Raw genomic sequence first — 16495 nt, 5'->3', positions numbered from 1 at the left:
CAGGTGAACTAAGTTTAGACACCGTTGCTCTGCATTTGAACAGTTCAAACGAGTCATTGCTGCTTTAAGACTGTCTTAGAAATGTTCATGTTATGCATAGCCATGGCGAAGCATGAAGGCAATTGGCATTATCAAAGAATAAAGAAATAGAAGGAAATGTTATATCTGTAAAGGGAGCTTTTTGCAGTGATTCTTTTGAAGGACTGATAGCTCATTGAGGTTTAGGGTGACTAATATAAATATATTTTGATTGCTTCGTATTTGTGAGGCTTCTTAGGTAATTTCTGTCAAGAAGTAATACAAAGTAGCTTTCATACATATAACATTGGCTTCTTTTCTACATGATATTATCTGAGGTGTTGCTTTCAGTTGTCTTTATGCAAAATTCAAAAGTAGTCACCAGTCTGTTACCAGATAGTGTCTGCTGTTTTGCTGATACTAGATATTTTGAACTGCTTCATTTCTCTTAGGTTGCAAAATGCAAGATGTGGTGGGGGCTGTGTATTCTATTTACCATCTGTTAGAGGTGGGACAATTATCTTCTGTTAATTGGACTACCTGTTAAAACCAGGTGGGGCAGTTTTCTTTATCTCTTCCACAACCAATCCTCCCTCTGGGGAGATATCTTCTGTTAATGGGCCATTGAGTCTCACCGCATGACTGATAAAAATTACATTATCCCATTGTGAGATGCTCTGCCCAGGGGGAGGAGCCAAGCACTCCTACCTGGATATAATCTGAGATTTGGAACACCAGACACAGCCTTTTCCCACTGGATTCCCAGAAGAGCAGCTGTCTTTTCCACTGGATTCCCAGAGGAAGACCAGGCCCATCTACTCCACCACTAGACCTTCAGAGGAAAACTACACCCTTCTACAGGATCACTGCAGCCACCATTTATTCAGACTGCTACCAACACCCTGACCAACAGGGTGTCAGTTCATATTTTGACTCTGTCAGTGTTGTTTTGTATTACTGCATTTTTATTTTTATTTTGCCTAATAAAGAACTGTTATTCCTATTCCCATATCTTTGCCTGAGAGCTCCTTAATTTCAAAATTATAATAATTCAGAGGGAGGGGGTTTAACATTAACATTTTCCATTTCAAGAGAGGCTCCTGCCTTCCTTAGCAAACACCTGTCTTTTCAAACCAAGACAGATTTTGGCACCCAACGTGAGTCATGAGGGCATCTACAGAAAAAGGGTGAAAAAGGAATAACAGTTCTTGAGTAACCTAATTTTTTTGTGCTGGATTAAGAAATCTCATTAGGTATCGCCATGTGGTCTAGCTTACCCTGGTTTGAGTGGCACGTGGTCATGGCTATATTTCTCCCATTTGCAGCCCCTTATCTAAACCTGGGTCCTATAACTTCAGGCTACTGTGGCTGTTATCCACTTTGCTTTATGGGTTAATGAGGTGAGGAATTAATAGATTTTTAACTTCCTCTGGAAGGTGGGCACATCAATTCAGAGCTATCACACACTAACTATATGTTTTTGGGGTTACTTTAATAATGGTACTTACTGTGAGGAAATTACACTGGGGGAAATTTTTTTCCAACCCTTCAACCAGCTCTTTGGGTCTACCCCACCAGTTTTCAAAGGGTTCAAATCTTCTCTAAATGCTAATGATTTCATACAGTGGTTGGTGTTGCTGATATGTCTGTTAAGCCTGTTCATTTTAACATTCAGAGATAAGGGAAGATTGACTTCGATAACCACCCTGATACCTACCCCAGAGAATAGGGATGTTGCCCCAGAACCTGACACTGCCCCAGAGACTAGGGATGCTGCCCCACCGCCTGACCCTGCCCTGCAGCCCACCTCAGAAATTAACCACCCAGACTGGGGCTCTGGTGAAGGAGATACGCAAGATGGGCCAGATGCTGAAGAACTACATTTCCCCAGCTGGTGAGAAACCCTCTCCCTGCCTCAAAGAGGGAGAGTCTGATGGTGCAGCAGTGGAACCCACAGACGTTACAACTACCCAGGTTCCAGCTGAACCACAGGGGCAGTCACAGCCAGCAGCAGTCGCCCCCTGTGGAAACGAGGAAGTCTAAGATGAAATCAGAGCACCCAGATAATAAGGATAAGAAAGGAGGGCCCTCGCAACCCACAGGGGAGCCAACAGTTGAGATCATCACCAAGTCCCTGAGATATTAAATTCTCCGTAATCTGCACAAAGACATTGTACAATGGGAGCGTGAGGCTTATACAACCTGGCACAGGTGCACAACTGGATGGTGCTGAGGCAAGGAATTTGGCACCCTTGACCCAGGACTCAGGTGTGAATCAGGTATTTGTAAGGGAGCCAGGGCCCCTTTCCCTCTGGGAACAGCTTTTAATGAGTGCAAGAGAGAAGTTTGTCCCCAGAGAGAAAATGCAGGAGTACCATCATAGAATGCGCTAGAAGACCCTTGAGTGTTAGGAAGGATGAAAGTCTGACAAGAAAGTCTCACAGATATGTATGCTTAGCAGAAAGATTTTTAAATGTAGAGTCTGATGAAGGAATAGAGATGGAAGCAAGTTTTGATCTAGAAGAAAAGGATTGCTGAGCTAGTCTTACTGGATAACCAAGGAGGCAAAGGGTATGTTAGTTAGAAGGGGTTTGTATGGCTTAGAGCAAAGGATAAACCCACCTCAAACAAGAAGATGTTTTCACCAAGCAGAAAGATAGCACAGGCAAACAAGTCAGCAAAGTTGCAAGTAGAAAAAAGGTCTCAGAATTTTCCACTGCAAGAAAACTGAAAAACAACTTCTAGCTTAAACTCTAATGTACTAACTTTTAGTGATTGGAGAATAGTAATGTGAATATGGTAATTATAGTAGTTATGATAGGCTAGAGATAATAGTTAAGGTATAGATTGGTTCTACTGTATGAAGATGCTAAGCAAAGAAAAGTATATAATGCATTGTAACCAAAACCAAAGGGTCTCCAGGCCTGCCTGCAGCTGGAGCTGACAGCTGTAGGCGCAGGCTCTGTCGCCCACGACCCTGGACTGCTGTAACCTCTTGGATGGAATAAACTGCATTTTGGAGAGCCGCCTGGAGTCCCGCATCTCTCATTTAGGCTCTTACACTTGAGAAAGGGATCCAACAGCTGAGAGAAGTGGTGGTACTGGAAGTACTCGTTGAGAGGGATTGATGGCATGATAATGACCCCAACAAGGTCAGGTGCACAGGGCAAATGTTGTGGAATCTGGCAAATCTAGGGCCATCTCAATACACCACCTTAATTGCAATGATTAATGCTGATAAAAACTGATACAGTGGGTTCTGTCACCAAAAAGCTTAGAAATTACAAAAGTATGATCAATGGCCCAATGCAGGCGCATGTCTCTGCTGTGATTAAGGACCTCAAAGAAGGGATGAGTGAGGTGGTAAAGGAGGAGGTGAGGAGGAACAGTTCCCATTTAGCACTGTTATGAACAAAAATTCGGTTGATTTTTTTCTGTGAGAAAGTTACCACTACTGCTGGGCTGCTGCCTGTATTATGGTAATTACAGGTCGTTGTTGTTAATGGTTGTTTTTATATTAGTAAAAGCCCTGGCTGGGGCGAGTTAATGGCCCTTCCCCTGAGACAGTAATGGGTGGGGACCTTCCCGAACAGTGAGGAGAAGAGACCTGGAGGGGGGGGGTTATGCAAAGTGACTCCAGGACCAGCATGCTGTGTGGGACCCCTACTCCAAACGTGCAGGAAGAACCCCAAAAACAACGAGCCACCTAAGAGTTGAGAGACTGGAGTGATGTCTGGACGTGAGGAGCCGAGTGCTGAGCCTGCAGAGATGCTGAACACCTTCGGAGCCCCTCTCGCCCTGAGCATGGGAGTCGTCCCGAAACCGGGAGCGGGCAGGAGGGAACAGAGGGAACTAACATCGGACGGGAACACCACACCTTAAAGGCTCCCCTGAGGACGTGATTCCCCAGCTCTGCCCCTAGTGGACAGAGCTGTGCTTATCCTCCTGAGTCGCCCTGGGAGAGACGATGGGAGACTGCAGCCCCGCCGAGCTGCCCAATCCTGAGCTGATCACTTTTAATAAAGGCATTAAAAAGGAGAAGAAGTCTCCTGGCTCTGTTTATTTCAGCACCAGTGTGAGTCACAGGCCCCAAAGTCACAGCCCAATGTCTCCCAGCTAGAGAGAGAGAGGGTACACCTCACGAGCTGACCTGTGGTTCTTGCTGCGTGACCATGGGGAAAACATGGGAAGGTGAAATGGGAAACCCACTTCTGTCCTGGCAGCATGGGTGCTTCAACTCAAGGAGAGAAACACTAACCAAGCGAGTTCCACTAAAGTGAAGGTAGCCTCAGCCTCCCATGACTGAGCTGCTGGGTATGATCTGTCAGATCCCCTTGAAGGAACCTCTAGTATGTATGCCCAGGAATAAAATTATAACCAGGGTTAGAAGGGCCCTGCCTCTAGCCAGGGAGAGGCACTGGAAAACCAGGTCTTTTAGATGGTGTGGTTTTGATGGCCTAGCACATCAGAGCCATAAAAATATGAAGCATTCGTTGATACTGGTTCACAGTGTACCCTGATGTCATCGGGACATGTGGGGGCAGAACCTGTTTCCATTGCCAGGGTAATGGAGAGATTGCAGCTATTGACCCTGTTGGAAGCCGAGGTGAGTCTGACTGGGAAGGAGTGGCAGAAACATCCTATTGTGATCAGCCCCGAGGCCCCATGCATTCTGGGCATAGACTTCCTCTGGAACAGCTATTACAAAGACTCAAAGGGACTCAGGTGGGCTTTTGTAATAGCTGCTGTAGAGGCAGAAGACATTAAGCAATTGAACACATTGCCTGGACTATCAGAAAACTCATCTGCAGTAGGACTCCTGAAGGTGGAAGAGCAACGAGTACCAATTGCCACCTTGACGGTGCACCGCTGGCAGTATTGGACAAATCGAGATGCCTTGATCCCCATCCACAAAATGATCCATGAGCTGGAGAGCCAAGGGGTGGTCAATAAGGCCCACTCACCCTTCAACAGTCCCATTTGGCCTGTGCACAAGTCTGACAGAGAATGGAGATTGACTGTGGACTATTGTGACTCGAATGAAGTGACTCCACTGCTGAGCACTGCTGTGTTGGACATGCTGGAACTCCAGTACGAGCTGGAGTCCAAGGCAGCGAAGTGGTACGCCACTATTAACATTGATAATGCATTTTTCTCAATTCCTCTGGCAGCAGAATGCAGACCTCAGTTCACTTTCACCTGGAGGAGCATGCAGTACACCTGGAACCGACTGACCCAGGGGTGGAAACACACCCCCACTATCTGCCATGGACTGATCCAGGCTGCACTGGAAAAGGGTGAAGCTCCAGAATAACTGCAGTATATTGATGACATAATTGTCTAGGTTTCTTGGTTTAGGGCAAATTTGGGAGAGAACTCTTAAAGGGTTTTTTTTAGAAAAGCAGATTTAATTGAAAGTCTGCCCATGTCCCCAAAAGTAAAGCCAATGAAGAGCACCAAAACAATCAGCAAGTAGACCAAGATGCAAAAATAGAAGTATCAATAATAGACTTAGATTAGCAACACAAAAAAAAGTTATTCCTAACTCAATAAGCCCATAATACCTCAAGTCATCAAAGTAGAGATACCACCTATAAGTAAGCACGAAACCAAAAAGTGTATTTAACCATAGACAGTATTTCTCAAGTTATCCATGACTGTAAAACATGTGCTACCATCAAACAAGCCAAGCGAATAAAGCCCCTGTAATATAGTGGACAGTAGTCCAAATACAAGTATGGAGAAGCCTGACAGATTAACTACATCACACTGCCCCAGACACGCCAAAGCAAGCCCTACATACAATAATAGAAGCCACCACAAGATAGTTAAAAACTTACCCTGTGCCTCATGCTACAGCCCATAACACCATCCTAAACCTTAAAAAGCAAGCCCTTTAAAAGCATAGTTGTGGCAGTCATATTTTCTGGAAAAATCCCTTCACCCAGGATTTTTCTCCTGGGAAGCTGAGAAGCCTCAGAGAAAAAGGAAAACAATATTATCTCATTGCTTCTCCTGTGTTTTGCTGCGTTGGAATGTGTTTGGAGATTGTTTATCCAACAGGTGATTGTTTAATTGGTTTCATGTGAATTGTTTTGACTTAATGACCAATCACAGTCAAGCTGTGTTGGGGCTCTGGAAAGAGTCACAAGTTTTCATTATTATCTTTTTAGCCTTCTGTAAGTATTTGTTCTTTATTCTTTAGTATAGTTTAGTACAGTATTCTTTAATATAATATAGTATCATAAAATAATAAATTAGCCTTCTAAGAACATGGAGTCAGATTTATCATTCCTTCCTTTGTCTGGGAACATCGCAAAAACGATACATAGTACCCCTGAGAGGACTGAGTCAGACAACAATACTCATTTCAAGAACAGCCTTATCAACACCTAAGCTAGGAAACATGACATTAAATAAGTATACCATATTCCCTACCATACAGCAGCTACAAGAAAAGTAAAGAGGTACAATAGACTAATAAAAACCACCTTAAAAGCATTACGTAAGAAATCTTTCAAAAATTAAAAGCAACACCTGACAAAAGCCACCTAGTTAATTAACAATCAAAGCTCTACTAACCGAGTTGGCCCTGCCCAATCTGAACTTTTACATAGAGTAAACAAAGCCCCAGTAGTACATGTCAGAAGTTTGTTAGAGAAGACAGTTTAGATCAATTCTGCCTCAAGTACAGACAAACCCATTCGTAGAGTTGACTTTACTCAAGGAACAAGTTACACATAGTAAATAATACAGAAAGATAAAAGAACACGATACATACCTCAAAGAAATCTGATTGTTGATTAAAAACTATATATAAATATCACTGTTTGCTGAATGTTACTGCCATTGTCTGTGTATAACTGTATATTAGATGTATAATATATATGTTCATAAAGTTAAAATATATATTAAATTTAGTAGCAAGCTAACAATATGGGGATGAGGGGTGGAATGTCCTGAGTTAACTATATAATATTTTATCCCAAATCATACGTTCTGTTTATGCTGAATAATAAGTTTTACACCTTTAAGACTTATTCCAGAGAGTAAAGGAGAAAGAGAAGAAGCACGCAGTTTGTTTTCAGACACTGCACTCGCTCCTCCACATTCCTACTCCTAGACTATTGTTGTCTACAGATAAACAAACAACAAGACAAAACTCTCCTTTGTTTTAGTTAGTTTTAGCTAACTGAAGCAAAAAAGTTTCCTAAACTGTAGGTTTTTTTCCCTTTTCTTTAAACTTGTTTAAACCTACTCTAGACTAAACACCCAAAAAAGCACCAGCAGCTCACATCTGTAGCCCACCGGGCCGGGCCTGGGCCGTGACATTTCCAGCACCAGAGAAACTGATAAGAGACTGAGACAAGCTACAACCCAGGGAGGGGACTTTTCTGAGTTTGTCATCTCTTTTAAAGCAACAAGAACTTTTATTGTTTGATATTATTTAGGTTTTATTGTTTAATAAACAGTTTTTTTCCACTATTCTCCAAAAATTATTTTTTCCCAAACCAGTTAAAGGAAGAGCCAATTAAATCTGCTTTTCTAGAAGAACCCCTTTAGGGATTGTCTCCCAAATTTGCCCTAAACCAAGACACATGCTTATTTCTCCCCTTGATAGAGTGAAGCATCTTGTCTCCCTTATAAGGGTATCAAGTATTAATATTTGTGCAGCAAAACATACATACGGCTCAAGAATTAAAAATATCTACTTTCATTACATATCTGATGATGATTTATATAAATGCAGCATAAGTTGCTTCCAACAATTATTTCTGTAAATGCAGAAGATAAAAATTTTGCTTTTCCTATGATTACTTCCCATTAGAAGTCCCTACCCCAGAGAAGTTAGCTAATACAACTCCCCTTTCCTGAAAGACGTTCACAGCATCAGACAATATTTCCACACCACCACACCCAGTCTACATCATTCAGAATGTAGCCCCAGCCACCACCCTGTAGCCACTACATCTGGGGGTGAGGCTCCACTTAACAGCCCGTGAAATGCCTTCTTGCAGTCACCCCGAAAACATGTCAGCCCTACATCGCTCTCCCTAACCCTTTTCCCACCAATTCCCACCACCCCTGTCAGCCCCCGGTGCTAGGGCAGTCACATCCCAGTGACCCACCGGGCTCGACAGATACAGCCGGGCACTACCCCCAGTGAAACTCAGACCACATCCCCAACACTCTGAGAAGGAAACAGAGCAGGACCAAGCCCAAACTAAGGTGGCAGTCCAGCCCCAAAACGCCCCACCACTCTGATCAGGCCTCAATGGTCACCTGACTTCAGCCCTAGAGGACTGGCCGCCGTCAGGCGACCGTAGGCAGCCATGTCCCTCAGCCGGAAATGGAGACTCTGTTGCTCAGCCCAACACACCCACCCAGCGCACTACCCCCCGCAACCTCACTGGACCATGCACTCCGTGGAGCAGGTGAGAGTCCCACTCCCTGCCACTCACCTTTGACTTTGCCGAAGGTACCGATGCCGAGCGTGTCACCCAGGATATAGTGCCCAATCTTCACCCGGCCGTGCTCGTGCTTCTGTTTATCCGCCACTGCCACCGCCATCTTTAGCCTAGGGCCGAGCCTGCTCATAGAGTGTGCCCGTGCCGCAGTACTATCAGGGGAGGAGCAAACAAATAACACTCATCAACCCAATCGGGAAGTGATCTCAGCACTTATCACTTTCCTGCCCTCCCCTGGGGCAAATCCTTGCTGTTGGGTGGGGGAGGGCTGGGTCAGCTCAGTGGCACCCTAAGGGGTGAGGCTTCTGCAGGTGGGCCCTGCCGGCAGGGCATAACGGTGGGATGGAAAGAACAGCCCCTGGAAATTGTGGGGCGGAGTGAGGGGGCTGGGGTGTTTTTATGCCACCTTCCCCGGGAAATATTGGAAATATGCAAAGATTTCGGGACCGGAAGGGAAGGCGGTCATAGAGCGCTTTTCAGCAGCGGTGGCAGTTTCCCTCAGCTCTGGCGTGGTGCAAGGAGCTGACCTGGGCCCACTGGCATCAGAAGTGGCACTGCCCGGAAGTTTAAGCTCCCTCGTATTCCTGGCTAGCACCGCAATCGCCCGCGAGGTCTGTGCCTGCAGGCAGTGGGAAGCTAGGGCTAACCGCTCTCCCCAATACGGGTTGTCCTTCCTGATGCTAAAGTGAGGAGATGTGTCGAACATAGGCATACTTTCAATTGAGAAATTGTGATAGCACAATGAGATGGCTAGGCTGTCTGCATTGTCACAGCCACAGGGTGCCATGCAATGTGCTGCTGCACACTGCAAGGCCTGCCTGTGGAGAGCATACAGCAACTCTCACTGGGGTGGTGGCTTGTATTGATTTGCACAGCCTGGTTTTTGGTAGCAGGGGGACCACAAAGATGCCTCCTGTGAAAAGCTGCTGGAAGCTTCCCACCATGTCCAGTAGAGCCAATGGCTGATGGCTCTGAAGATGGACATGCTGCTGGCCAAAACTGGGCCAACGAGAGAGGCTGGTAATGCCTCTGTGATTAAATACTTAAGAAGAAAATTAAAACAAAAGTCATGGGATTTTGCTTTTAGTTAGAGAAGAGGAGAAGGTGAGAACATGTGAGGGAAAACAACATGGCGACACAAAGGTCAGTGCAGAAGGAGGGGGAGAAGGTGCTCCAGGCACCAGAGCTGAGATTCCTCTGCAGGCTATTGTGAAGCAGGTTGTCCCCCTGCAGCTCATGGGTCTACGGGGGATGCAGACATCCACCCTCAGCCTGTGGGGTAGGTGCCCATGCCAGAGCGGGTGGCTGGCTGGAGGAGGCTGTGGTCCAGTGGGAGACCTGGTGGAGAGAGGGGGCCCCTGCTTCCAGGATGGAGCAGCCTGTCCTTGGAGGACTGCACCCTGTGGAAGGAGAGACCTACATCACAGCAGTTCTGGGAGGACTGTCTGCCCGTGGGGGGAGTCCACATTGCAGCACGTGCGGTATGGCTGCTGCTCGTGAGAGTGGACCCACGTCGGAGAAGTTCATGGAGAACTGTCTCCCATGGGAGAGACCCCACAGTCTCACAGGGGAATGAGACAGAGTGGAAATTATCCAGAGTAGAAATCCATTACTATTTAGGTAAAAAGTACATTTTGAATTAAGTCTGTAGCTTGTGAACATAGCTGTTTAGTCTGACTGCACATTCTCGCAAAAAACCTATGTTCGAAGAAACTGCTTCAGCCGAAGGACAGAGATAACGGGAGACATAGAGGCTGCGGGAGGAAGGACAGGGTGTCCCAGGAGTTCTTTTTGTGCTTTCTGATAAAAAAAAACTAGCCGCAAGTGTAACGCGAAATCAGTAAAATGAATAATTATGAACCTGTTGTGAAATTCTATGCATATGGATTCGCAATGTAATATATGGTAGAAATAATTCATGCTATAAAAGAATGTATGTTCTAAAGACTGTAAAATCCAAAACGTGTCTCTGACCACATACGGGCCGGAGAAGCAGATGTCTATTCAGATTCCAAAGAATTCCCTGACAGGGCTAAGATAACAATCGATGCTTTAGCATAAGAATAGACGCTTCGAGGATGATGATCACCGATATGAGTCATCAGAAACCGCCTAAGAGCAATCATCGCCCTGTCGATTACATCAATCAAGATAGCCAGCGAGCCAGAACTATACATCTGAATACATGGCTTCCCCGGAGCCCATCAACGCTGACTATCCACCTGGAGACAATCTTTGTCCAGGTCTGCACACTGAAAGAAACAGCGATGAATGCAAAGACTTACAAAAGAAATGGGGACTCCTTCGCCTCGGGCACATTAAACTGTATAAAACTTCACCACAAGAAGTAGTTCTCGTGAATGGGGGGAATTCCGATGCAATAGAGGTCAGATCCAGGTTCACCCAGCGTCGATTCCGGGCCCGACACTGTCTCTTTGGCTGTGGTGGTTTCGAAGACCGTAATTCGGCCGCGCAGAAAGATTAATAAATCTTTTCGCAATTTTTGATAATTTGGCTCACGACTGATCATTTATAACAGTAAGGAAGATAAAAAGAGATCTGGAGTTCCCAGAGGTACTCTTGTCCCTTTAAGGGGAACGATCCCTGTTATGAACAAAAATTCTGCTAATTTTTTTTGTGAGAAAAGGTGACAAAAAACAGCCAGATCACTGTTGCTGCTGAAGTTCTGTTTGTTTTGTTATTGTAATCACGGGTCGTTGTGGCTAATTGCTCCTTTTGTATTAGCAGAGCCTTGCCCGAGGCTAAGTTGTACTTTTCCCCAAAATGGTGAAGAGACCTGGGGGGGGGCTATGCAAAGTGACTCCAGGACCAGCATGCCATGAGAAGCTACTGCTTCTAGCTTGCTAAAAAAGACCCCCAAACAACGAGCCAACCAAGAGTGGAGAGATTGGAGTGATGTCTGGACGTCAGGAATGGAATGCTGAGCCTGCAGAGATGCTGAACACCTTCGTAGTCCCTCTCACCCTGAGCACGGGAGTCGTCCCAAAACCGGGAGCAGACAGAGCGGGACGGGGAAAACCAAAAACCGAAGGGGTCACCACGCCCTAAAGGCTCCCACGAGGACCGGACCCCCCAGCTCTGCCCCTACTTGACAAAGCTGCGCATGTCCTCCTCCTCGTCGCCCTGGGAGAGACGATGGGAAGCTGCAGACCCGTCCGAGCTGCCCAATCCTGAGCTGATCACTTTTAATAAAGGCATTAAAAGGAGAAAAAGTCTCCTGCCCTGTTTATTTCAATCCCCACATGCGTCCAGTGCTGTAATACACATACCAGCTTTACAACTTTCACAAATTTGTGGAGTTTGTTTCCTTTTCCGCAATTCAGGGAGGACTCCTTTCCCAGAGAAAACCTCAGGTGACCAAAACTCCCACTCTGTATCCCTGTGTTGTCGATGGGAAGGAGGGAGGGGCTGGGGGGAGAGGTGTTTTTAAGGGCTTATTTAACCTCACATTATCCTCTTCTTTTTCTCTTAGTAATAAATTTCTGTTTCTGATAGTAATAAATTTCACTTTGCAACCTTAAGTTGAGCCTGTTTTCCCCTTGAAGTGTTTTCTCCCGATCCTTATCTCAACTCTGGAATCCCTCGTTTACTTTTTTTTTCTTTTCCCTCCTCTGCCCAGTGGTAGCAGGGGAGGGTGCTGGGGATTAGGTTTCTTTCCTTTTGTTCGTTTTCACTAGTAGAATTTTTTTCCCATTAAGTTGCTAGGAGACACTGACAACTGGGTACTTAAGACAACAAAGAAGTGGCCAAAGCCTCAGGGGAGGAAGGCATCTGGTTGCATCTCTCTTTTTTGGGAGTTTCTTTTCGAGGGGCAGATACCGTGAGAATTGGGCAGGTAAAGGAGCGAGGGCAGCTACTAGGCACTCTCTCGTTATCTGTTTTGGAGCAGGACGGTCGAAGCTGCTGCTTAGGAAAAAGAATTCGCTGCCACCGCCATAACCCAGCCCAAAGCCTCTGCTCATGAGAGAAACAACTGAACTGGGACCTTATTATCACCTACCTCACTAAAAGAGGGACGCATCACCATCTGCTCGGGTTCCCGGGAATCCTGAGCTCGTCTCTCCCTGCCCTGCTGGGAGCCGGGCCGCCGCTGCCCCGCCCCCACCGGTTCTTCGGCACTGCTCTGGGTTTCTCCACGCTGTAGCCCTGCACCCCCTCCCCTGCCGGGACGTCCCGCATTTCCAGCTACCGCCGCAGAGCTTCTGATACATCTCGTCCACCACCCCAGGATTTTTGCTCATTCCTGCCGTTCCAGCTTGGTGCTCCTCAGAGTCCTGCTGGGGCATCGGGAGTCACCAGCGCCCCTGCCGTCTGTGACCGTAACTGCACCAAAGGGGAAAATGCCTGTGGCTGAGAAGGCTGTTACTGGGTTTGTGGTTCTGGTTGTTGTTAATGCCATAGTTGTTGTAGTTGATTTGCCTTGTTATACATACTAGTAAAGAACTGTTATTCCTATTCTCATATCTTTGCCTGAGAGCCCCTTAATTTCAAAATTATAATAATTCAGAGGGAGGGGGTTTACATTTTCCATTCAAGTGCAGCTCCTGCCGTCCCTAGTAGACACCTGTCTTTCAAACCTAGACAGAGAGTGCGCAAGTGACTCTTGTGGATGCCTGGCATTGGACCAGTGTCAAAACACAACATGGCTGAACACTCACATGCAGACAGGGTTTCAGGCACTAATAATGCAGTGTGTTGCATATGGTTAAAAAAGCATTTTTTCTAGTAATAGTCTTAAATATGATTCAGAGAACATTCAGTATTACTTGTTACAGTCATGAATTTAACAGTTGGAAAACAAATTTGGATCCCTGAAAAGTCTTTATGTGTTAAAGCATCCCCCTAACCTAATGGGACAAAATATTAAAACCCATCTGTTCATTACTATGGAATAAAAATATGAAAGCTTTAATAAGAAATATGGTATGAAAAAACATTTCATAAAACATTACAGACTGTGTATGGTAATAGTTATGTACAGAATCACAGAATTTTAAGGGGTTGGAATGGACCTTAAAGATCATCTACTTCCATCCCCCTGCTATGGGCAGGGACACCTTCCACTAGACCAAGTTGCTCCAAGCCCCATTCAACCCGGCCTTGAACGCTTCCAGGGATGGGGCATCCACAACTTCTTTGGGCAATCTGTTCCAGTGCCTCACCAGCCACACATTAAAGCATTTTTTCCTAATATCTAACTCAAATTTCCCCTCTTTCAATTTGTACCCATTACTCCTTGTCCTATCACTGCAGTTCCTGATGAAGAGTCCCTCTCCAGTTCCCTGTAGCCCCTTCAGGTACTGGAAGTTGCTGTGAGGTCTCCACAGAAGCTTTTCTTCTCCAGACTGAACAGCCCCAACTTTCTTAGCCTGTCTTTGTAAGGGAGGTGCTCCAGTCATCTTAGCAACATCGTTGGTCCATCTCTGGATTTGCTCCAACAGTTCCATGTCCTTCTTATGTTAGAGGCACCAGAACTGTACTCAGTACTCCAGATGGGGTCTCACAGGAGCAGAACAGAGGAGTAGAATCACCTCCTTCATTCTGCTGCCCATGCTCCTTTGGATCCAGCCCAGGATTCTGTTGGTTTCTGGGCTGTGAGCACTTACTGCTGGCTCATGGTTTTTCATCACCCATCACCCCCAAGTCCTTCTCTGCAGGGGTGCTCTCAATCACTTTTCCCTCCAACCTGTAGGTGTGCCTGGGATTGCTGTGACTCAGGTGTAGGATCTTGGACATAAAGGGGGCTGATCTAAAGTACCAGTGAACACTATGCAGAGGCTCAATTCTAACTCATAATCCTCAAGATTATTATAACAAGATCTCAAAAGATCATTTATATACTGAAAAATCATTGAGGCAGTCAACCTTTCAACATTTAACAAAACACTACAAAGAACTGAAGCACTTCAGAAACTATATCTAGTAAAGCTTTTAGTCCAAATATGACTGACATGTAATAGTGAGCTACCTAAGCTCTTTTGAATAGGTTTGACGTAACCCAAATTAACTGATCTCCTGCCCCTCACCAAGAATTTTAAAGGAGATTAAAATACAGTGGCTGTTAAACTGTTCATAAAATTCATTCTTGGTATAGCTAAAATTCCCCCTGAAAGGAAGTGCGTAAGTTTTCAAAGTGACTGCAAGCCATTGCAAGTTTCAATCAGTATTACCTTGATATGTTTTATATTATATAAATGCTCATTTTTCAGCAGTGTGATACAGCATAATATAATTTAGGCTGAAGAGCTAACATAGCAACAGCAAATAGCTAATCACTTGCCATTTCAATATTATGTTTGTGGGTCAGCATAACAGGCTGTGGGATGATGACCGAGAGTCTAGGCAAGGGCTAAGACTTACTATCTATCTGCAGCCCACACTGCATTCCCTCTGTGTTATCTTTGTGGATGGATATCTGTGTAGCTGACATCAAGAAAGGATGAGTTGGCTAAAGAAGGTCCTGTGGAGATAGGATGCTCTTGTTTTGGCTCAAACTAACAGCACAGGACAGAACAAAGTCATATGACTGGAACTTGACACCATGGCCAAAAATTAACTTTTGCCTGATTAAGGGTCATTAAAATGCACATCCCTGCATATGCTAATAAGCTTAATGAAGTAAATGGTACCACATATATGACAATATTCAACTCTCAACTTAGATCATGCTATACGTTGCATAGGAGGAGGAAGATAATATAGGGCTATATATAAGGAGGGTAGAAATTTCACTTAGTGAGGAAGACGCAAATAGACTTTGGAGACAGTTGATGGGCTCCTCTCCTCTCCTCTCCTCTCCTCTCCTCTCCTCTCCTCTCCTCTCCTCTCCTCTCCTCTCCTCTCCTCTCCTCTCCTCTCCTCTCCTCTCCTCTCCTCTCCTCTCCTCTCCTCTCCTCTCCTCTCCTCTCCTCTCCTCTCCTCTCCTCTCAAGCAGGGACACCTTCTTGATAAGATTTTGTGTACGATTATTATTACTCAGGTTAACACAATATTATTATTCCAAATCTGTATTTCTGTTGCTTCAATATATCCCATTATTCGTGAATCTGTGATCGATCACAAGATTCTTATTGAATGCAACCAGACCTATAGGATCAGACTGGTAAACTGCACTATTTATAAATCTGTGCTCATGGAAGTTCCTACTGAACAGGACCAGACCTATACAACTGAATTGGTTCTAATCAGAAATTAAGCCCAGCCGCACCCAGCCCCTCTGATCTCTCTGACCAGCTAGAATGCAAGTGGAGTTATTTTCTGCCAAATTTCTTACTCTTAACGCAACACAGGCTGCTCAAAACAAAAATCCCATGTTACACAAAGAACATCATATAAGACTTTGCAAAGCAAAGGTTTTAATTCCCACCCATAGTCAGAACATCTGCCATCCAACAGTACTATAGTTCAAAAAGCCTTTAGTGCCTTGCTGACCTGTTTTAAGATGCTCTGAGGGGTTATTCTCACTCTGAGAATAACAAGACATTTATGATTACTTCCTCTTACATTTGATTCCCAGTATATAATCAAACAACACATTTTAGATGCATTCCTGAGCCCTGTGAATACATAGATGTACAATATGTACAAAATGTATTTTTACGTTAACAGCTTTGACACCACTTACTTTCAATCTCTCAGGACCAATTAAAAGCAGAGTGAGTACAATATATTTGTTACATGCTAAGAGAACAGCAGGACAAGATTTCTCTTTTTGTTTACAAACAGCCTAAGTAAATACACTCAATTATCCAAAAGTATTAACTATACTTCATTTAAAATATAAGAAAGTGCAGTCAAGGGCACTCTAATTTCAAACCCGGCTGAAAATTTTTCAGTGATCTGCACAAGCTGATACATTTGTGGACTGCTAATCCTTCAGTACTGACAAAGCAGTATGCTACTTCTACAAATTCATTATGAAACCAAAGGAATAATAGAAGAGCCTCAGAAGCTTAAAATATTACAAGTTTTTGATGGTTTGTTGGTTG

At 44.9% G+C, this 16495-nt stretch overlaps 1 protein-coding gene across 1 annotated transcript in view; it reads right to left on the bottom strand.

Moving 5' to 3' along the window:
• LOC134431461 (5'-AMP-activated protein kinase catalytic subunit alpha-1-like) overlaps positions 1-8628 on the bottom strand; it is an 83872-nt gene extending 75244 nt beyond the window's left edge. The window contains exon 1 of the mRNA XM_063179473.1: positions 8481-8628. Within this exon, the coding sequence (XP_063035543.1) occupies positions 8481-8616 (136 nt within the window). The 5' untranslated portion in view covers positions 8617-8628. The remainder of the gene's footprint in view (positions 1-8480) is intronic.
• Between the last annotated feature and the right edge of the window lie 7867 nt (positions 8629-16495).

Source organism: Melospiza melodia, chromosome W (assembly GCF_035770615.1).
Source record: "Melospiza melodia melodia isolate bMelMel2 chromosome W, bMelMel2.pri, whole genome shotgun sequence".
NCBI lineage: Eukaryota > Metazoa > Chordata > Aves > Passeriformes > Passerellidae > Melospiza > Melospiza melodia.
This window is presented reverse-complemented; position numbering and strand designations above follow the sequence as displayed.